A 23,319-nucleotide genomic window follows, 5' to 3' on the forward strand; every position below is an offset into this window, starting at 1 on the left:
CAAGGCAGGCCAGCATTCAGATTCAGGAAATACAGAGAACGCCACAAAGATACTCCTCAAGAAGGGCAACTCCAAGACACATAATTGTCAGATTCACCAAAGTGGAAATGAAGGAAAAAATGTTAAGGGCAGCCAGAGAGAAAGGTCGGGTTACCCACAAAGGGAAGCCCATCAGACTAACAGCTGATCTCTCAGCAGAAACTCTACAAGCCAGAAGAGAGTGGGGGCCGATATTCAACATTCTTAAAGAAAAGAATTTTCAGCCCAGAATTTCCTATCCCGCCAAACTAAGCTTCATAAGTGAAGGAGAAATAAAATACTTTACAGACAAGCAAACGCTGAGTGATTTTGTCACCACCAGGCCTGCCCTAAAAGAGCTCCTGAAGGAAGCACTAAACATGGAAAGGAACAACCGGTACCAGCCCCTGCAAAAACATGCCAAATTGTAAAGACCATCGAGGCTAGGAAGAAACTATAGCAACTAACGAGCAAAATAACCAACTAACATCATAATGACAGGATCAGATTCACACATAACAATATTCACGTTAAATGTAAATGGGCTAAATGCTCCAATCAAAAGACACAGACTGGCAAACTGGATAAGGAGTCAGGACCCATCAGTGTGCTGTATTCAGGAAACCCATCTCACGTGCAGAGACACACATAGACTCAAAATAAAGGGATGGAGGAAGATTTATCAAGCAACTGGAAAACAAAAAAAGGCAGGGGTTGCAATCCTAGTCTCTGATAAAATAGACTTTAAACCAACAAAGATCAAAAGAGACAAAGAAGGCCATTACATAATGGTAAAGGGATCAATTCAACAAGAAGAGCTAACTATCCTAAATATATATGCACCCAACATAGGAGCACCCAGATTCATAAAGCAAGTCCTCAGTGACCTACAAAGGGACTTAAACTCCCACACAATAATAATGGGAGATTTTAACACCCCACTGTCAGCATTAGACAGATCAACGAGACAGAAAGTTAACAAGGATATCCAGGAATTGAACTCAGCTCTACATAAAGTGGACCTAATAGACATCTACAGAACTCTCCACCCCAAATCAACAGAATATACATTTTTTTCAGCACCACACCGCACCTATTCCAAAATTGACCACATAGTTGGAAGTAAAGCTCTTCTCAGCAAATGTAAAAGAACAGAGATTATAACAAACTGTCTCTCAGACCACAGTGCAATCAAACTAGAACTCAGGATTAAGAAACTCAGTCAAAACCGCTCAACTACATGGAAACTGAACAACCTGCTCCTGAATGACTATTGGGTACATAATGAAATGAAGGCAGAAATAAAGATGTTCTTTGAAACCAACGAGAACAAAGACACAACATACCAGAATCTCTGGGACACGTTCAAAGCAGTGTGTAGAGGGAAATTTATAGCACTAAATGCCCACAAGAGAAAGCAGGAAAGATCCAAAATTGACACCCTAACATCACAATTAAAAGAACTAGAAAAGCAAGAGCAAACACATTCAAAAGCTAGCAGAAGGCTAGAAATAACTAAAATCAGAGCAGAACTGAAGGAAATAGAGACACAAAAAACCCTTCAAAAAATTAATGAATCCAGGAGCTGGTTTTTTGAAAAGATCAACAAAATTGATGGACCGCTAGCAAGACTAATAAAGAAGAAAAGAGAGAAGAATCAAATAGATGCAATAAAAAACGAAAAAGGGGATATCACCACCGATCCCACAGAAATACAATCTACCATCAGAGAATACTACAAACACCTCTATGCAAATAAACTAGAAAATCTAGAAGAAATGGATAAATTCCTCGACAAATACACCCTCCCAAGACTAAACCAGGAAGAAGTTGAATCTCTGAATAGACCAATAACAGGTTCTGAAATTGTGGCAATAATCAATAGCTTACCAACCAAAAAGAGTCCAGGACCTGATGGATTCACAGCTGAGTTCTACCAGAGGTACAAGGAGGAACTGGTACCATTCCTTCTGAAACTATTCCAGTCGATAGAAAAAGAGGGAATCCTCCCTAACACATTTTACGAAGCCAGCATCGTCCTGATACCAAAACCTGGCAGAGACTTAACCAAAAAAGAGAATTTCAGACCAATATCCTTGATGAACATTGATGCAAAAATCCTCAATAAAATACTGGCAAACCGAATCCAGCAGCACATCAAAAAGCTTATCCACCATGATCAAGTGGGCTTCATCCCTGGGATGCAAGGCTGGTTCAACATACGCAAATCAATAAATGTAATCCAGCATATAAACAGAACCAAAGACAAAAACCACATGATTATCTCAATAGATGCAGAAAAGGCCTTTGACAAAATTCAACAACCCTTCATGCTAAAAACTCTCAATAAATTAGGTATTGATGGGACGTATCTCAAAATAATAAGAGCTATCTACGACAAACCCACAGCCAATATCATACTGAATGGGCAAAAACTGGAAGCATTCCCTCTGAAAACTGGCACAAGACAGGGATGCCCTCTCTCACCGCTCCTATTCAACATAGTGCTGGAAGTTCTGGCCAGAGCAATCAGGCAGGAGAAGGAAATAAAGGGTATTCAATTAGGAAAAGAGGAAGTCAAATTGTCCCTGTTTGCAGATGACATGATTGTATATCTAGAAAACCCCATTGTCTCAGCCCAAAATCTCCTTAAGCTGATCAGCAACTTCAGCAAAGTCTCAGGATACAAAATTAATGTACAAAAATCACAAGCATTCTTGTACACCAATAACAGACAAACAGAGAGCCAAATCATGAGTGAACTCCCATTCACAATTGCTTCAAAGAGAATAAAATACCTAGGAATCCAACTTACAAGGGATGTGAAGGACCTCTTCAAGGAGAACTACAAACCACTGCTCAATGAAATAAAAGAGGATACAAACAAATGGAAGAACATTCCATGCTCATGGGTTGGAAGAATCAATATCGTGAAAATGGCCATACTGCCCAAGGTAATTTATAGATTCAATGCCATCCCCATCAAGCTACCAATGACTTTCTTCACAGAATTGGAAAAAACTACTTTAAAGTTCATATGGAACCAAAAAAGAGCCCGCATCGCCAAGTCAATCCTAAGCCAAAAGAACAAAGCTGGAAGCATCACGCTACCTGACTTTAAACTATACTACAAGGCTACAGTAACCAAAACAGCATGGTACTGGTACCACAACAGAGACATAGATCAATGGAACAGAACAGAGCCCTCAGAAATGATGCCGCATAGCTACAACTATCTGATCTTTGACAAACCTGACAAAAACAAGAAATGGGGAAAGGATTCCCTATTTAATAAATGGTGCTGGGAAAACTGGCTAGCCATATGTAGAAAGCTGCAACTGGATCCCTTCCTTACACCTTATACAAAAATTAATTCAAGATGGATTAAAGACTTATATGTTAGACCTAAAACCATTAAAATCCTACAAGAAAACCTAGGCAATACCATTCAGGACATAGGCGTGGGCAAGGACTTCATGTCTAAGACACCAAAAGCAATGGCAACAAAAGCCAAAATCGACAAATGGGATCTCATTAAACTAAAGAGCTTCTGCACAGCAAAAGAAACTATCATCAGAGTGAACAGGCAACCTACACAATGGGAGAAAATTTTTGCAACCTACTCATCTGACAAAGGGCTAATATCCAGAATCTACAATGAACTCAAACAAATTTACAAGAAAAAAACAAACAACCCCATCAAAAAGTGGGCAGAGGACATGAACAGACACTTCTCAAAAGAAGACATTTATGCAGCCAAAAAACACATGAAGAAATGCTCCTCATCACTGGCCATCAGAGAAATGCAAATCAAAACCACAGTGAGATACCATCTCACACCAGTTAGAATGGCCATCATTAAAAAATCAGGAAACAACAGGTGCTGGAGAGGATGTGGAGAAATAGGAACACTTTTACACTGTTGGTGGGACTGTAAACTAGTTCAACCATTGTGGAAGTCAGTGTGGCGATTCCTCAGGGATCTCGAACTAGAAATACCATTTGACCCAGCCATCCCATTACTGGGTATATACCCAAAGGACTATAAATCATGCTGCTATAAAGACACATGCACACGTATGTTTATTGCGGCACTATTCACAATAGCAAAGAGTTGGAACCAACCCAAATGTCCAACAACGATAGACTGGATTAAGAAAATGTGGCACATATACACCATGGAATACTATGCAGCCATAAAAAATGATGAGTTCGTGTCCTTTGTAGGGACATGGATGAAACTGGAAAACATCATTCTCAGCAAACTATCACAAGGACAAAAAACCAAACACCGCATGTTCTCACTCATAGGTGGGAATTGAACAATGAGAACTCATGGACACAGGAAGGGGAACATCACACTCCGGGGACTGTTGTGGGGTGGGGGGAGGGGGGAGGGACAGCATTAGGAGATACACCTAATGCTAAATGACGAGTTAATGGGTGCAGGAAATCAACATGGCACATGGATACATATGTAACAAAACTGCACATTGTGCACATGTACCCTAAAACCCTAAAGTATAATAAAAAAAAAAAAGAAAAAAAAAAAAAAAAAAAAAAAAAGAAATCATCTGGAATTGAGGGCACTTTCAGTGCTTAAGAGGATGTTTCTATAGAAGAATACAAGTATCCTGTTTTATACTTGATCTTAGTAAAAAGACCAAGAAGAGATGTAATAGCCTTTGTTAATGTTTGGAATATATTAAAATTAAAAAGATATTATAAAAGATATATTTTTCTATTTTTTGGAATATTAGGAAAGATGATAATAAACAATACTTATATATTCCTGAACTTCTGACATCAACATTCACACTGCCTTACAAATGCACACTTTCTCATTCTTTTTTCCTAGAATAGAGAAATATCCCCTCCTCTTTCTTAAGAACAAATCTTCTACCTGTTTCTCTTTCTGATGAACACTTACCTTGTAGGTTATCCCTTCTCTCCATTTGATCTTTATCCTCTCCGTCCTTCAATTGTCTATATACTGTGTCTTCATTTTCTTACCTCCAACGTTCTCTGCCACCCACACTAACCTGGTTTCTGCTTCCCTCTGGCCTTCTGTTTGTTCTCTCTCAGGTCACTAGTTCTGTCCTCATCATGAAGCCACTTGATGCTTTTCAGACTTCCTTTTACTAGACTCCAAGGCAACATTAGGTGTTGTGGACAGCTACCTCCATCTTGCAACTCACCCTTCTTTGACTTCCCTGAAACCACCTATCCTCTTAGTCACTTTTTTTTCTTTCACCTTTATAGCCTATATTCTTTTACCCAGCTATTAAATGTGTGAGTTCCTTTCCTTTTGTATTAGTCTGTTTTTATGCTGCTGATAAAGATGTACCAGAGACTGGGAAAAAAAAAGAGGTTTAGTTGACTTACAGTTCCTCATGGCTGGGGAGGCCTCACAATCATGGTGGAAGGCAAGGAGGAGCAAGTCACGTCCTACATGGATGGCGGCAGGCAAAGAGAGAGAGCTTGTGCAGGGAAACCCCCAAAACCATCAAATCTTGTGAGACTTAGTCACTATCACAGGAACAGCACAGAAAAGACCCGCCCCCATGAGTTACCTCCCACAACATGTGGGAATTCAAGATGAGATTTGGATGGGGACACAACCAAACCATATCACCTTTATTCTCCCTCTTTCAAATATGTGTGTACATGCATGCACACAGGCACAGGCACACATGTGTGTGCACACACACACACACACACACACACATTTTCCCTTTACTAGGTTTCTCCTATTTGAACTCTAGACTAGGTCAGTTTTCTATTATATACTTCAGTAGCACTGTGTTGCTCTTTGTCGTCACATTTATCAAGTTATTTTTATTTCTTTGGTGGTTGATTAATGGCTATTTCCACTCTTTAGGAATACTGTAAACTCTTTAGGAATAGGTACTGTATTTTATTGCATTATGTTATACTTAGTCCTAAGTGCTTCACCTTATGTGCTCAAGTCTTAAGAGCTCATAAGTGCTCAACAATTTTTTCAAATGATTTATCTTTATCAGAACTACTTTCAAATTAGTTAAGTGAAAACTATCATAGAATTAAAAATTGTTGACCTTGAAGGATTATGTACAGGTGAGTCAGGAAGAAGAACTGGGAGAGCCCACGTGTAATTCTAGTTCGTGTTTAAAGGCATGAGAGCCAGGAGAAATGATGGTGTAGTTTGAGTCCAAAGGCAGCAGGCTTGAGACACAGAAAGACCTGAATTTGAGTCTGAGGGCATGAAAAGCCAAATTCCTTGCTTGATGGTAGTTGAAATTCTCTTGCTTGGAGGAGAGTCAGCCTTTTTGTTTTATTCAGGCCTTCCACTGATTGGATGTGGCCCACCTACACATTTTAGGGTAATCTGCTTTACTGAGTCTACCGATATAAATGTTGATTTCATTTAAAAACAACTCCACAGAAACACACAGAATAATATTTGACCAAATATCTGGACACTCCACGTCCTAGTCAAGTTGACACATTGACTTAGTCTGTTCAGGCTGCTGTAACAAAAAGAGAATATGCTGGGTAGCTTATACACTACAGAAATGTATTCCTCACAGTTCTGGAGGTTGGGAAGTCCAAGATCAAGGTGTCCTCTATTTCAGCTGTGTAATGAGGGCCTGCTTCCTATTTTATAGGCAGCTGTCTTCTTGCTGTAACCTTATGTGGGCGAAGAGAGTAAGGGAGCTTTCTAGGGCCCCTTTTATAAGGGCACTAATCCCATTCATGAGGGATCCATCCTCATGACCTAATCACCTCCGTAAGACCCCACCTCTAAATGCCATTACATGGGGAATTAGATTTCAACACATGAATTGGGGGGGGACACAAATACTCAGCACATATAAAATTAACCATCACATTGATCAAATGAACGTTTCTTATAGGCTGCTTTCAACTAGTTTTTTTCAAATGTGCAATCCATAGGCCATGTTTAATCTATGCCTGACTTTTCAGTCCCTCCACATGTTGAAGCTACTTTTTTAGTCTGATTGTTTACAACTTTCCTGTAATAACCAATGTTTTAGCTAGATTTGTTGCTTTTTATAGCATAAATCTACTTTTCTTAGTGCTTTCACTTTGCTAATGTTGTTTTCCCTACTTTAATGAACCCATTCCCTACTAATATTATTTTGTTTGGAACTTACCTAGCTTTCACAGATTCAGAGTGAGTTTCAAACATCATCTGAAACTACCTCCAAAAATTCTGTAACCACCATTCTCTGTACAACTATCTTGGTCCTTTTTAACACTTTATAGTCCCCTCTTTGGGATATGTTCCAAGATCCCCAGTGAATGCCTGAAACTGGATAGTACCAAGCCTGATTGTAATTACTGGAAACACATTTCTGTTCCTGTCTTCTATCCACAAATTTAATGCCTTTTCCATCTTAACTAAGCACTTATCATGGACTGTGGCTATAATTTTTGCAGTTTGAAGTGCAACAGCAAGACTAGCATAGATTTCTTTTTCCTTCCTCAAAATGTTATGGTGGAAGATTCATTTTTATCATAGATGTTACCAATCTCAGCATATTAATTTTTTTTTTTTCTTTCCTCATTAGGTCAAGAACTTTCACCTTTTCAATTAAAGGAAGCATTTTACAGCTTCTTTTGGGAATATCTGAGTTGTTAGCATCACTACTCTGGGGCTATTACTAAGTAGAATAAGGGTTACACGAACACAAGCACTGTGACAGGTGGCAGTTGGTCTGATAACTGAGAAGGCTACCAAGTGACTAATGAATGGGTAGCATCTACAGCATGGATACATTGCACAAAGGGAGGACTCCTGTCCCAGGTGGGATGAAGCAGGACAGCATTAGATTTCATCACATTGCTCAGAATGGCATCCAATTTAAAACTCATGAATTGTTTATTTCTGGAATTTGTCATTGAATATTTTTGGATCAGGGTTGACCAAGGGTAACTGAAACAGCAGAAAGCGAAAGTGCAGATAAGAAGGGGACTACTGTACTGTTATTCAGCCTGTTTGTTCTGTTTCCCCTGAGGGCATATAAAGTCCAGGGGGGAAGGACCAGCTTTACGTGTGTGGGTGTTCAATACTCTGCACATTATATGCTGTAGTAAATGTATTGAATAAACTTTCAGCTATCTAATATGTTTCTGGTATGTCAAATGGGTGTATGCTTGGCACAATGCTAGTTCTCTTTCCAGGGAGCACAGCTACTTGTCTAATCTTTTTTAAAGATGTGAATGAAACCCTCTCACCCTCTCAACTGTTCACCGACTTTTGACTTCTTAAGAATTTGTTGAGAATAGGAAATTTATTCTACAATCCCGTTGTAGCTCATTCTACTTTCTGAATGACGTTCTTGCCTTCACTGTATTACTAATTCAAAAGGAACTGACATTTTTTTCTCATATTTGATTCAATTCAGCAGATACTTTGTTGATAGCCTTCAGTGAGCAAAGTGTCACATCAGGTACTGAGGTTGCACAAAGGTGAATATGATACAGTGCCTGCCCTCAGGGGGCTCACAAGCTCATGGGGAAGTGAGGAGGTCAGGGAAAGGAGAGGTTTGTTTTTAGCTAATTCTCATGCAATACAGCATAAATGAATATTTGGGGAATAATTTATATATAATTTGTGATATAGTTTGGTTGTGTTCCCACTCAACTCTCATCTTGAATTGTAGTTCCCATAATCCTCATGTGCCATGGGAGGGATCAGGCAGAGATAATTGAATCATGGGGACAGTTTCCCCTACTCTGTTCTCATGACAGTGATTTAGTTCTCATGTGATTTGATGGTTTTATAAGGGACTTCCTCATTTGCTGGGCACTACTTATCCTCCCTGCCCCCAGAAGAGATGCCTTCTGCCATGATTGTAAGTTTCCTGAGGCCTCCCCAGCCATGCAGAACTGTGAGTTAATTAAACCTCTTTCCTTTATAAATATCCTAGTCTCAAGTATTTCTTCACAGCAGCGTGAGAACGGACTAATAGAATTTGGGTGTATAATCCCTTCCCCATGGAGCTTCCAACCCAGTTGAGGATTCAGCTAAATAAATACAGATGAACATGGAAAAGACTCTGATAGGACCAGCACAGATGGTTAGGAAGCGTGTATGGGGGCCCTGTTCCTCACACTTGCTTATATAATAATTTAGTTGACACTCTCTTTTTTGATGTGATGTGGACCAATTTATGTTAAGTTAATAAAAGTTGGCCCCAGTATGGGATCATAGACTTGACACTTCAAACATTTTACCTTAAGTTTTATAAATCTATATGTATTTACCAATTTACTGATCTATGACCAAAGCTTTCTTGGTTCTAAGTATAGGTTCTCTCATTAGCATTTGCTGTCATATTTTTTCATAACCACTCAATATCCAGTTTTACTCTTTTTCAAGTAGTATAAGTAGACTCTTGCAAAGCATCCTAAGTTCAGAGTCCTTCTAGAGTTGTGATTTTCCCCTATCTTTTATAATTGTTTTGCCTCATATAATTTGGCTATTTCTTTGATAGACTTATCTTTGAGACCTTTCAAAACATTCAATTGATTTTCTTAGAAACTATTGAATTTTTCTTACTCAGCTGCCTTTATTTTATTTGAAATGTAGTTCAATTATATGATTAAAGTAACTTGTCCCCAGTGTTTTAAACAGGTGTAGGAATGAATGCATGGGACTGTGGGAAGCATGCCTGACAGTCAGGTGATAGGAACAGAATGTGTGGGCAAACAAGAAGAAAGCAGCTTCCTAACTGAGAAGATTTCACGTGGGGCATCATTCAGTAGATTTTGTGGTATGCAGAGTGTCAGTTAAGTTTAGGACCTAATTAAGGGGAGGTCAGTTAAAAGAGCTTCTGATGTAAATAAAGCAAATTTGCAGTAAGAACACGTCCGCCCTCTAATCACTTGTGTACAAAATGGCTGCCCTCTCCTCAGCAGCACTATCTGATTCAACACTTTCATGGTTTGTCAATACTGATAACTTATTTTTAAATAAAAAAGGTGAAGTATATATATTTTTCTTTCAAAAGCCACTGCTTCCCATGCTCATATCACAAGAAAAAGTAGCAACTTTTTCTGTTTATGTTCTTTTTTGTTGATTCTTTTCTCTGCGATATCAGATTTGTGTCATGAGATGGTTCAAACATTACTATCTCTGCTTGAGCCCCTCAGAGAAAGATATGTGTATACATACACATAGATGTTAGTAATTTGTGATTGATATTCTTTGCTTATAGACTTGATTTTTTTGTTTAATATAGTATTCTGCTTTTAGGAATCATACTAAACTGTTTCCTCACTGTATGGCTGATTATAAGCTATGACTAGCAAACAAGATTTTATTTGCAGTTGTTTGAAACTTCATTTTTCTTATAGGACCTGATTAATGCACTCTGAACATGAAATCAGTGTATCCTGTCCTGTTTTTTATTTTAAATACATCTGTCATTTTCTGCCTCACATTATTTTCCTTGATTTCAAGTCGCTTGCTTCTTATTTTCAAATAAAATAATTTTTAAGAATATTATTTTGCTTCAGAATTTTTGCTCAGAAGACCGCTCCAATGAACAACCCTAAACTCTTAGTGGTTTATAGCAACAGAGGTTTATTTCTTGCTGACAAAGTATAGGCTGCCAGAGCCTATGACTCTGTCCACAGCTTGGCTCCACATGGCATCTGAAGATACAACCCTTATCAGGGACATGCGTTTTCCTGGCAGAGGGGAAAGAGAGCGGTGGCCAAAATGTGATGATTTTTAAAGCTTTCACTTGGACACAGTTCACTTTGCTTCTATTCACATTTCATCAGTTAGTGCAAGTCACCCGGCCAAACTCATAAGGTATACCCACTCCCCAAAGGTAACTTTCTGAGTCACATGGCAAGTTGGGAAAGTCCTTTTACTGGGAAGAGAGTGAATAAACAGGAATCCTGTCTATTACAGTTATGTCTTAAAGACTTTTGGTTTTATTGTTGGATTATAGATACATTTTGTGAATTTTAATGTGGAAATGATTTTTTTCTTGATGTTTGTCAGCTTTGTATGTTGAGCACTATAGACATATCGATACACAGGTTAAGACTGATTCAGGAGTTTAGTAAAGAAGCTTTATGTCAGAGGATATTAAATACGAAATCTTTACTGTTTCGTTCTGTTTTCTTTTTTGCACCTTCATTGCTTGTCTTTTATTTCTATTGATTATTGGATAGCAGTCCAGAGACTTATTTTTTCCTCTACACTGGTATAAATTGTTCATTTATAAGCCCTTGCATTGTTTTGAAGATAATTCCCTTTTCCATAGATTACCCATTAGTCGTGTTAGCTGGATAGTGTGGATTTTCACAATTTACTACCTTTTCAATATGATGAATTGTACCTTTGCCAATTTCACAATCATGGTTTTTCTTACAGTGTCCACATGTGGATAGCAGCCTGCCAACAAGTAAACAAAAACTGAGTTAAGCGACATACAGATACAGCTGAAATACCAAATTACCCGTGGCCTCTCCTGGAGTTATATTTATTTGCACACAGTGGGGACTAGTATTTCCTTGTGAAACAAGAGACTTTTACTGTTTTGAAATAGCAGAACTGAACCTCAGATGCATGAGTTCATTAGGATAGATTTATCCTAGTGAGGCATGGCACTTGAGAAGAGACAAAGAGCAAATTATCAGAGAAAGTAGAGGTGTACACATAATGCCGGATGTGGAAGGGTCATAGGGAATTTGAAAATTAGATTTGTTGCCTAGATATCTAGGAGTAAATGTTTCTGTGTAGTGATAGAAGCAGAAATAATTAGACTGGAAGGCATCTTGAGTTCATTTGGTCCTAACCATTACCACAGTACAGAAGTAGTCACATTGATAAAATCTTATCAAAGCATGGCTTATGTTACGCTATGTAATTTTGGAGAATGGGCCTCTCAACCTTACAAGGTTGTGTATTCCAGCTTTTCATAGGAATCCTAGTTAATTATTTCTCTTAATTCCATACCATGCTTTGTTTTAGTAGGGTGAGGTCTGAGAGGGAAAGCAGTAATCAGATCAGCCTGTATATGTACTTTTTCTTTTAAATTCATTAACTAGACTCCCCTAAAGATGAGTTTATTTCACTTGTGATTGAGTCTAGCTCTAGAAGGGATGAGATTATAAAAAGTCCAACTCCATCATCTTACAGATAAAATAAGAGCTCTGATGATAAGAGGCTTCCCCAAGGTGACAGAGTCTCAGAGTGGCCAAGCCAAAGCCAGAAGATAGTCTTGATAAAGTGTTCTTCCTGTCGTATACCACATATAAGGAACTACTGTAAGAATATATTAATATCAGATGTAGCTAGGCAGTGGAATGTAAGCTTCTCCTGTGCTTGAGACTGAGGCCACAAAGTAAACTATATGTTTTGAGCCCAGTGCTTGACCAACAAAGAATAATTTTGTAAGTCACTGAAGTAAAGAGAAAGAATAAAAAATTATATGGGGCCAAATTCCCTTCCGCCCATAAATGCGTTGGATTATTTTAGGCTCATTTGGAAAATATTTTATCTAGTGAAGTTAAAATTATAGTTTCATAATTTGATAACTAATTCTACTTCATTCCTGACCTGATTATTCTAGTTCTCATGATGCTAGTCCTGGCCTCAGGTTCTAGATTTGCTCTAGAATTTCCTATTTGTGGGATCTTTACACTTTATTTTTCATCTCTGAGCCTTAGTTTTCCCATATGTAAAATGCAGGTGTGTTGGAGGGGCTCCTTTGGAGAAGTTCCTATTGGAGACAGACCTTGATGCTAATCATTTCCTGTCTGCCAGGTATACTTTACATATTCTGTATTATTTAATCCTCAAAACAATTCCTTGAAGTAGATACTATTGAACCCACTTATAGATGAGGAAAGCTAGACTAAGACAAGTTAAGATAACCTTGCCTAAAGATCTGTAACTAATAAGTTATATACTAGGATACAAATTCAAGTCTATCTGACTCCCAAGGCAGTATCTATCCAGTGTACTGGACATTTCCATTCATATCTCCAAGGGTTCCATGAAGGTGAGATGAGACAAAGTACATGAAAAACTAGAAACTGCAAAGTGCTATATAAATGAGGGATACTGTTATTTCTTCTAAGTGTTCTTAGCTACGTAATTAGCAGAAATTAGCAGTTGAGTCCAGTCCAAAGCATTAATAAGTCTAGGGGCATTGTATTTTCTATTTTACAATAAGGACATTGAGGCCCATAGGGATAAGAAGGATGCCCACATAGCCATAAAGTGACAGAGCAGTACTGATTCCTAATCGGGTTCCAAAGCCTACCATCTGGCTGGCTTCTCCAGTGCTTTGCCTCAGGCCTTGATATTAGCCCTTGGCATAGGAGCTGGGATTCTATTACCCACGGATTGATTTTCTGTGATGGAACTTCCCACCCAGTGTGCTGAGATACCTTGGGAATCTATGAATTAGGTTACTAGTGTGAGGTGAGATACTGATGATAGTGGTTTTTTCTTATAGTATTGTTTAAGACCATTTACATAAAGTTAATCATTCAAAATTCATGAAAGTCCAAATGTTATTTGAATATCACTGTATTTATATGACTACTCTTCTAAACTTTCTGAATTTAGCAATGATTAATTTGATGCATAAGAAGTTTGTTGGTGCCCCTGCCTCTAGAGAATGCTCTGTAATGGCCACACCACATGGCAGTACCTCTGACTTTTCTGCTGAAGCATCCTAGCCAGGTTATTGCTTTTTTTCCGGATTTATCTTTGTTACAAAAGTTTTTTTGAAAACCATGACAACCATCATATTTGGAGAAGCTTTTGTGTGTGTTTGCCAGCAAATCTGAATTCCATATTATATGATGTTACCAAAATGACCAGTCTGATACAATCTAAGCCACTGCTATTGTTTTTCAGCTTTGTTCAAAGAAGCAAAATTCTACTCTCTTCTTTTCTTATCAGAATGCATTCGTTGTCCGAAGGAAGGGCTTTGCGAGTCGATTTGTCATCTAAAATAATTTTTTTGGTTGGGGATTATGAATGACTCACTTTGTAGATTTGTTAACTGAATTGACTAATATTCTAGGGTACCTTAGTGAAGGTCCACATGAAATTATATTTAAATATACAGAGAAGAGATGGATTTAAAGCAAAATTTCACAGTTAGTGTTTTGTTTCTAATCTAGAAGAAGAATCATTATTAAATACAGCAACATCTTTGAATGCTTCAGGGAAAACTTCATTACCTTGGACTCATCCTTGACCCTTCCTCTCTCACACTCCATTTACAGTCTATCAGGAAATGGCATCTGCTTTCCCTTCAAAGCATGCTCAGAATGCTTACTTTCCACTGCCTCCACTACTCACTGCCTCAGTCCTCATCGAGTCACCACTATCTATGACCTGGATTAGTTTAATAGCCTCCCAGCTGTAAATAAATAAAGTAAAAGTTGAGTAAGCTTTTTATTAATATGTGTTGTTTTTCTTCTGGCACAAGTATTTTACTACCTATTATTTTAAAAATATTGAGCAACTATTATGAGATTAGCTTGTACTTGATAATTCTTGTCCACTTGAGAAAATAATCTTTTGGGAAGGTAAAAGCAACACATATTAGAAATTCATTGATCACATGAATTAAGTGACAAAAACCACAGAAGTAAATGATGTGCCCAATTGAAGTTAAGGCAGTTGATATAGAGAACTCCTAATTAAAAGTTCCTACATGAATTTAATAGACTAGAGAAAGTTCTTGAAGGAGGATGAAAGTGAGCTGTGCCTCAGAGGACATGGAGGAGTTATAGCAAGGGGCCAAGTGGCATCTTTGCAGTTGTACTAAGGTAGGAATTAGCTCTGTGTTTTCTGAGAAGTGTACTAGTTGGATGGAAGAAAAGGAGCAGGTACATTTGAAGGAGATTTGGGGATAAGAGAATGACATGAAAATTCAGATGATGGGAGTTCACTTGGTAAGCTGTTGGAGTCGTATCTGGGAATATGACTGGTCCTAAATGTTGGGAATCCTGATCTGGACCTGGAGATGGTGAAGGAGGTAGACCCAGTCAATATTGTTGTTAGGAAATCTTAAGTGGAGTTAAGAATGTGATTTTGGAGAGCATGATGGGTGTAGTTAGGGTATCCAACTATCCTAGTTTGCCCAGGACTCTCTCAGTTTTAGCACTGAATAATCCCTATCCTTGGAAACCCATCAATTGCAGGCAGACTTCATGGTTGGACACCTTAGGTATGGTTCAGACAATTGATTGGTATCTGAGGTCCAAACCAGAGCAACACTTTAACATGTTAACAGGGGAAGAAAGCATGACAACAGGAGATCCAGGGCAGAGCATTTCAGAGCTCTGCTAGGCAGGCAGATTTATTACAAAAGTAATACATAACAATAAGTAAGAAAACAACACAGATTATTAAAAAGCTTACTCAACTTTTCCTGTATTTATTTACAGCTGGGAGGCTATTAAACTAATCCAGGCCATAGATAGTGGTGACTCGATGAGGACTGTAGCAGTGAGTAGCGGAGGCAGTGGGAAGTAATCATTCTGAGCATGCTTTGAAGGGAAAGCAGATGCCATTTCCTGATAGATTGTATATGGAGTGTGAGAGAGGAAGGGTCAAGGATGAGTCCAAGGTAATGAGCTGGATTATATTTTGGCTGAGAGCATTTTGGCCAAATGAATTGTAATCAAAGCAACATGATAAAAGCAACTTTGTGTGATAGTTTGGTCGGAACAGACTTTGGACACAAAATGAATATGTTAACCACTGGCATTCAAGTTTTTGTTAAATAGTAATGATAGTAACTACCACTCATGAATGCTTTCCACATGTAGGGCATCTGGCTAGATTTTGCAAATATTACCATCTTTAATCTTCACAGCCATCCTATGAGATAGGCACTACTATTTTCTCCATTTTACAGATGAGAAAATTGGTGGTTTGGGAGATTAGGCTGTTTGCTCAGTCACATAGCTAGTCAATCTAGAGTGAGACTTTGAATCCTGAGCAGCCCAAAGCCCTGCTCTCTTTGGTCGCCATGTAGTACTGCTTCCTGGTATCAAGGAACAGCATTCGTTAATTATCCATTGTTATCTTTTACTACAAAAGTAATAAATAAAATAAATTAATTCTAGAAAAATTATAAAATGTAGAGTAGCAGAAGATGACTATACAAAATACTCACGATTTCCTCCATTAGAAACAGCCCTATTAACACCTTTGTTTACATATTTTTTTCTTTTTTGGGCATATTGATTTACATACATTTTTAAAAATTAAAATGATATTTGATAAATGTTTTAAAACCAATTGTTAGAGATTTCACTTTTTTTCAACTTACATTGTTGGGCCATTAGGCTGTGGCGACTTTTTGATATTACAAACAGTGTGCAGTAGAAGTAATTAGCCAAAAAACAACATGCAAATAAAATAAAGCAAAATGAAATGAGACTAAAAAAAGACAAAAAAATTGAAAACAATAGTCAGTAATACAAGAGATGAATAACAATTGTAAAACCATTCATTCTGTAAATATGTTGTATTCAAATTATAATGCTCTGAAAACTCATGGCTGCGGAATATTTGCTTTTGAGCCCGCCTTGATGTTGAACAAGTTTCTAAGTGTTTTTAATAAAATCACCTGGAGCCAGTGACTTGAGTCACAAGCAGGATCTCAGCCCTTAGGCAGAGTCACAGGAAGGTGGCTCATCTTAAGTGTATATACAAGGAGTCCAAGAGGGACTGTGCTCAAGGGAATAACCTAAGACCAGAAATGATAGATGTAGTAAGGAGAATTAATCTCAGGATGAGAATATTAAACCAGTGATCAAATATGAACCACAAGGTTATTGCTAGGCTAACAGTAACATGACAACAGGAAGCTGATACTGAGTCCCAGAGCACTGGGGCAACACTCTTGTCTTAGTCCATTTGTGTTGCTGTAAAGGAATACCTGACACTGGGTAATGTATTTAAAAATGTGTATTTGGCTCACAGTTTTGTAGGCTTGTACTGAAGTATGGTGCCAGCATCTGCTTCTGGTGATGGCTTCAGGCTCCTTCCACTCATGGTGGAAGGTAAAGTGAAACATGTGTAGTGGTCAAAGAGGGGATAAAGAGGGTGCTAGGATCTTTCTAATTATCAGCTCTCTGGGGAAATAATAGAGGAAGAATTCATTCATTACCCTGAGAATGGCACCAAGCCATGTATGAGAGGTCTGTCCCCATGACCCAAACACTTCCCATCAGGCCCCACCTCTAACATTGGGGATCACGTTTCAACATGAGGTGTGTGGGCATGAACACCCGAACTATAGCAACTCTAAATCCTTCCTGCCAAAGGGCAGGATATTAGGCCTGGGATGAGCCTCCAGGTGGACAAAATGGCTCCGGAAATTAGGAATCTGGCAGGCCTTGTCAATCTGAGGTTTGCAGGCAGGAGAACAACACCATGAAGAGTTGCAGGATTTGTAGGATGATTAAAAATTAGTGCAGTGTATGCAAGGAAGTGACTTAAGAGGATACTTCTTAATAGTATTGGGGTAGCAAATGAAAGGAAAGAGACTGTTGGTCTGCACAGTGGTTGGAATTATATGTACAGAGATATCCAGACATTCCCATTAAATAAATAGATTGAAGTAATACCTGTAACTATATTCCCCTTTATATCACATTTTTTGGCAAACAGAGAAAAACCATGCAGCTGGTCCTATGGAGCCTGGAATGCTGCCATTGCTTTCATTAAATTAAAGTTTTAGCTGGTATATGAAAATTTTCTTTTATTATGGAGCCTCTAAACAGACATGCCATATCCTATGATTACAGTTTAAGTTAATGGTATCATGTTTTAAAATTAAAAATTATTATCTTTCCTTGGTGCTATCAAAACCATCACAAAATTAATCACTAATATACTAGGATGACGGTTCAATTAACTTTCATGGATATTGATCAGATAAACACTAAGATTTATTATTGCATTCTGAAGTCTTTATTAGGTGAGTGGGTTACCCAAACAGTTAAAAACTCATCTAATAAAGACCTGGAAAATGCTGCTTTTGAGTTAAAGAGACCTCTTGCTTAGTGTCTATATATTTTTTGCATGCTTGCTTTTGTGGCACTAAGAATACCAATTGTATATAAGTTAATTCAGTGATCTTAATTAGAAACAACCTTTTTAATGTTTTTGGATATATAAAATTTAAAAACTTCCAAGAATGTTCAAAATGTTATAGGAATGTCTATAAATTAAGTGTAGCACATGGTTAGATTTGCTTCAGTGCTTTGAACTTTTGAATCAAGCCTTCCTTCCATAGTATTGGATGAATATGATCGTAATTTCTGTCACTTCCATGAAATTTTCTAATATATATTGTTTTAAAATTACAAAGTAGTCTATGCTTATTATTCAAAAAAGCCCTCCCAAACTAAAACAATGTTGAATATAGCCCCTCTCCCATCCTCAAAACAACTGTGTGAACAATTTGATGCATGTCTTTGCAATTTTTCATGAAGGTTCTAATTGTGTTTACATATATACATAAATCTATACATGCATACACTCTCCTTCCTCCCCTCTCATTCCTTCTCCTCTCACTTCTTCTCCTTTATCTTCCTCCTCCTCCTTTATCTTCCTCCTCCTCCTTTTAAACATAAGTGCTATGATATTGCCAAAGGAGAGAAGGCTTTGTTCTGTGCTCTGTGCTTTATTGAATTTTATTCATTGGTGGAGGTTATTTTCTTTGTCCTTTCCTGCCTTTGCCACTATGAAGGTTCAATAAATTCAGTCTCTGTTTTGCTTTTCTTTGTATTCAGTAGCCTCACTAGGAACCCTCCCAGAACAAATCCTTAACTATGTAAAAGAGAGCAATTCTGGGTGCTTTCTCCTGGGGACAGCCCGCTTTACAGCTTCAGTTCTGGCTTCCCTGGTGATTGGCCCAAGGCCCAGCATGGCTTTTGTATCAGTTGATTCCAAGTGTGAAGTTTCTCTGGGGTTTCCTTGGAAAGAAGGTTCTTTGTAGCATTGTAGCATTCCTCTTCTGTGTCTGTTATTGGTCGAGGTTTCCTCTGCATTAGTTATCTATTATTTCGACTATGTCTGATTTCTGTTTTCCAGGACTTTCTAAAATATCTTGATATGTTGATGGTGGACCTTGTTTTTTTTTTTTTTTTTTTTTTCTTTTTCTCGTGTCTGTTATTTCGTTGGGATTTAGAGAGACCAAAGAGGTGAGGTACGCATGATGGCTCCGTCAACACCTTGAACTTCTCAGATGTCTAGTATTTTTTCTATTTCGGGACCAGGTTTCAGTAAATTCTTTGAGGGGACGAACTTATTTGCACTTCCTCTGGTTTGTGTTAGAACTTGAAAGGCATTTTTTTTTAAGTTTTGTGTTAGTGTTAATAATAACGAAATCATTGACATCTCATTGCTGTCTGTCTGCATGTGTAAATGACACTGTTGCATGACAACTGCATTTATAGGCCACCACAAAGTGTTGCTTACATAAGGCCAGTTAGTGATGCAAAATTCACTTTAAAAATTGGACATAATTATCCATATTTCATTTGACATGTGTAAATGTCACTGTCTTTTTGTATTTGTATTTTATTTGCCAGGTAACTGAATATTGTCACCTGCCTTTTTCAGCACCCAGATCAACTAGAAATAAAAAAAAAATGTAACTTTTCATGCACACATAGTACTCCATTAATGTATTTTAAAATTATTTCTTAATTACTGTCAGAAACAAATGAATGGTTCAGCATTTAAAAAAATTTGTTTCAGGAAGGAGAAAACATTTTCTATTTGGCAGTTGAAGATATAGAAACAGACACGGAGCTTCTGATTGGCTACCTGGATAGTGACATGGAGGCTGAAGAGGAAGAACAGCAAATTATGACAGTCATCAAAGAAGGGGAAGTTGAAAATTCTAGAAGACAATCAACAGCGGGCAGAAAAGGTATTGCATCTTTAACTGGTGATCTGGGAGAAGAAAAGTTGTAGAAAAAAAATGTAGTTTAAACTGTGGTTGAATTATAGTTGCCTTGTAATATGACATTCTCAAAGTTAGTTTTTGTCAAAATTATTCTCAGAGGGTATCCTGTGGTGGACTCATCTTTGTTACAGCAGGAAAAGTATGTTGGGAGTGGGTGACGGATGTACCCTATAGGACTGCCTAGGCTGCAGGCAGGGCTGCATTGCTGGGGCAGCTCCCCGCTGTCACTGCTCTCACTGGCACATTGGGGTAATGAGTAGTGAGGATTTTTGTAGTCTTGCCATAGCTCTGCCACTAATCAGTCTTGTAACTTTGGGCAAGTTGCTGACTTTCTGAAACTTTACTTTCTCATCTGCATATAGGAAAAGGTGACTGTGGAGGTGAGGTACACAAGAGAGCCTGCTGGATCCGAAGGGGATTGATTCCTCTTGTTTGGGATCATTTGGGAACCTGCAGCTTCTTGGCATCTCTTTCTGTTCTGATCGCAGAAGCCTGGAGGATTGCTAGGTTGCCCTAGTGTGGTTACCAAAAACTTTCAGTGACCGTAGGTCAGAACTTCCTCAGTCAATACTGCAGCCACTTGCTTGTTAACTGCCAGGGAATAATCAATTATTACTGGCCTTATTTCTATTATGTTGTGTTTTACTCCTAAGGGAAATTTAAAGGATATATGAATGATGCTATAGGTATTCACATTTTGTAATAGGCCTCATCTTAATCCTTTCAGGCTGTTACAACAAAATACTTTAGACTAGATACTTGGTAAGCAGCAGAAATTTATTGCTCACGTTTCTGGAGCCTAGGAAGTCTGCCAAGGTGCCAGCAGATTTGGTGTCTGGTGAGGGCCCGTTTCTAATTAGATAGCACCTTCTAGCTGTGTCCTCATGTGACAGAAGGGACCAAAAAGCTGTCTTGGGCTTCTTTTACAAGGGCATTAAGCCCATCCATGAGGACAGGGTGCTTATAACCTAATCATCTCCTAAAGGGCCCACCTCTTAATACAATTCCATTGGGGTTTCAGTTTCAGCATATGAATTTTGGGGATTCACGAACATTCAGACCATAGCAGGCTGATACTTACTATACAGTACTTTTCCATTTTGTGTAGCAAAGCCACTTCAGAAGTGATACTGGTTTTATTAGTCAAAGTGGTAGTATGCTTTTCCTATACTTTTTCTGTTCTAACTGCATGTTATTGGCTGAAAAAGTGTGAACATTCTGTCACCATTGCCAGCTTATGTTTCTGTTTCTTTATTTTAGTTGAATTATTTAAGGGGAAGATAAGGACAGGCTTATATGCATTATGCTATTTGGAATATCATATTTTGGGTGATGGGAATTATTTCTGTGTTATTCTGTGTTTTCTTTGTTTTTGTATTTTATTTTTTCTCTGTTGTCCCCAGGGCAAGTTATTTTGTCCATTATTTTAATTTAAAAATAAGTCATCTACTTACCTATTATAGCCCTGATTTCTGCTTTAGTTATTAAAATACCAGTTCTCATTATCTTTGTAAAAAGAATCAACAGAAACTTTAAACAATTTTTTAAACGTATGAACCAAGCACTTGCATTGTGGCTATTTTTATTTTAGAATTCTTAGTTTTATTTAGAAAAGCAAAGAAACAAAATAAAAACAAACTCAGCAAAAGAAACAAAGAAGCCACTCAAATGTCTAACAATGAAGAGTTTGGTTAAATAAATTGTGGTACTTTAAGTTTAAAAATATGCCAACATTTGACTTGAGAAGATGTTAAATGGGAAAACATATAAAATTGTATATAAAGTATGATCCTAAGTTTACCTCTTCTTAGACTGCGCATAAAATATGTATGCACTAAAGGCAAGTCAGGCTTGCCAGTAATATTATGACAGTTGTCTCTTGCTGATGGGATTATTGGTGTTTTTTATTTTCTGCATTTTCTAAGTCTAATTTTATTTCATAATCAGAAACAAATGTGTAACTTAAATAGCACACTGAGAAATTTGGTCAGACCTGCATCAGTCTGTATGCGACCGTGTAGCCTAATTCACTCTACTAGCTTAATCAGCACTGTTTTTATGACCTTGGTCTTTTTTCACATGTATGTGAGATTCCCCTTGGTAATTCAATATAGTTTGCATCAGTTGGATTTTTCTCCTTGTGAAGGGAAAAATGAGCTAAAAATGACCAATTTCAGGAATAGCTTTTGTTTTCTAATTTAACATTTTGATCTGAAAAGTTAACATTATAGAATGAATTCACTAAGGAATTTGACTTTGTATTAATTTGGTGAAATACAAGTGACTTTGAAAATAATGTATTTCTCTCTAGTAATACTTGCTATTATTTTTTGTGGCCAAATACTGTTAATATTTATAGTGATAATAAGAATTTATTCATATGGTATCATTAAGCACAATTAATTAATTAATTTAAAATTAGAGCAAAACTGAGCATTTCTTGGCTGTGAATTTTTTTCTCATGAATATGCTTCCTTGTGAATGTGCAGATCACCTTGGCTGTAAAGAGGACTATGCTTGTCCTCAATGTGAATCGAGTTTTACCAGTGAGGATATTCTTGCCGAGCATCTTCAGACATTGCACCAGAAACCCACAGAGGAGAAAGAATTTAAGTGCAAGAACTGTGGGAAGAAATTCCCAGTTAAGCAGGCTTTGCAGAGACAGTGCGTATATTAAATAATGTCTTTAAAATTATAAGCTAACACAGTTTATTCCATTCGGCTTAACTCATAGTTTTTAACCTCTGTGTGTGTGTGTGTGTGTGTGTGTGTGCATGCATGCACGTGCATGTTTGTGTGTGAGAGATTAAGCATTTTACATAGGTATTGTCATTAACTCATCTTTTCTTAGTATAGTATGTTGATTTTTAAAATATTCAAATTATGGATTTTAACACATAAACACTGTTTATGGTAATTAGTTTTTGTCCATTTAATAATTTGCCATTATGTATCAAGCTTACTGGTTTAATCTGAAATTCAGATATGCCTAATTTAGTTACTCCTTCGAGGTAACAGACTTTTAGTTGTCTATGTTTTATATTCCTTCTAGAATCTGTTAAAAAAAAAGTTTAAGAAATGGGGAGTTCAAAGTATAAAGAATTCCTGGACATTTTGAGAAGCACTGTTTATTTGAGAGCAACTTTGGAGGAATAATTTAAAGATGCATAGGTCCCAGATATAACAATATCATTAATTAGATGATCCCACACATAGCTCTGTACCCTTTTATATTTTAACAGTTTATATTAACAACTTAAAATTATCTTTATTTAAATATTTTACAGGATCACAAATTGTTAGAAGTGAGAAAGTG

General features: G+C 37.5%; 1 protein-coding gene across 5 annotated transcripts in view; it reads left to right on the top strand.

The window, feature by feature from the left end:
• Positions 1–23,319, top strand: part of PRDM5 (PR/SET domain 5) — a 224,831-nt gene that overhangs the window by 81,552 nt on the left and 119,960 nt on the right. For all 5 annotated transcript variants that reach the window (XR_008657098.2, XM_055274694.2, XM_055274695.2 and 2 more), the window contains exons 4-5: positions 19,793–19,967; positions 22,493–22,667. Coding sequence is in view for 4 of the 5 variants with exons in the window: in XM_055274694.2 (XP_055130669.1) it covers positions 19,793–19,967; positions 22,493–22,667 (350 nt within the window). In the remaining variant the exon portion in view is untranslated. The remainder of the gene's footprint in view (positions 1–19,792; positions 19,968–22,492; positions 22,668–23,319) is intronic.

The sequence above is a fragment of the Symphalangus syndactylus genome, chromosome 4, assembly GCF_028878055.3.
Source record: "Symphalangus syndactylus isolate Jambi chromosome 4, NHGRI_mSymSyn1-v2.1_pri, whole genome shotgun sequence".
NCBI classification, from domain to species: domain Eukaryota; kingdom Metazoa; phylum Chordata; class Mammalia; order Primates; family Hylobatidae; genus Symphalangus; species Symphalangus syndactylus.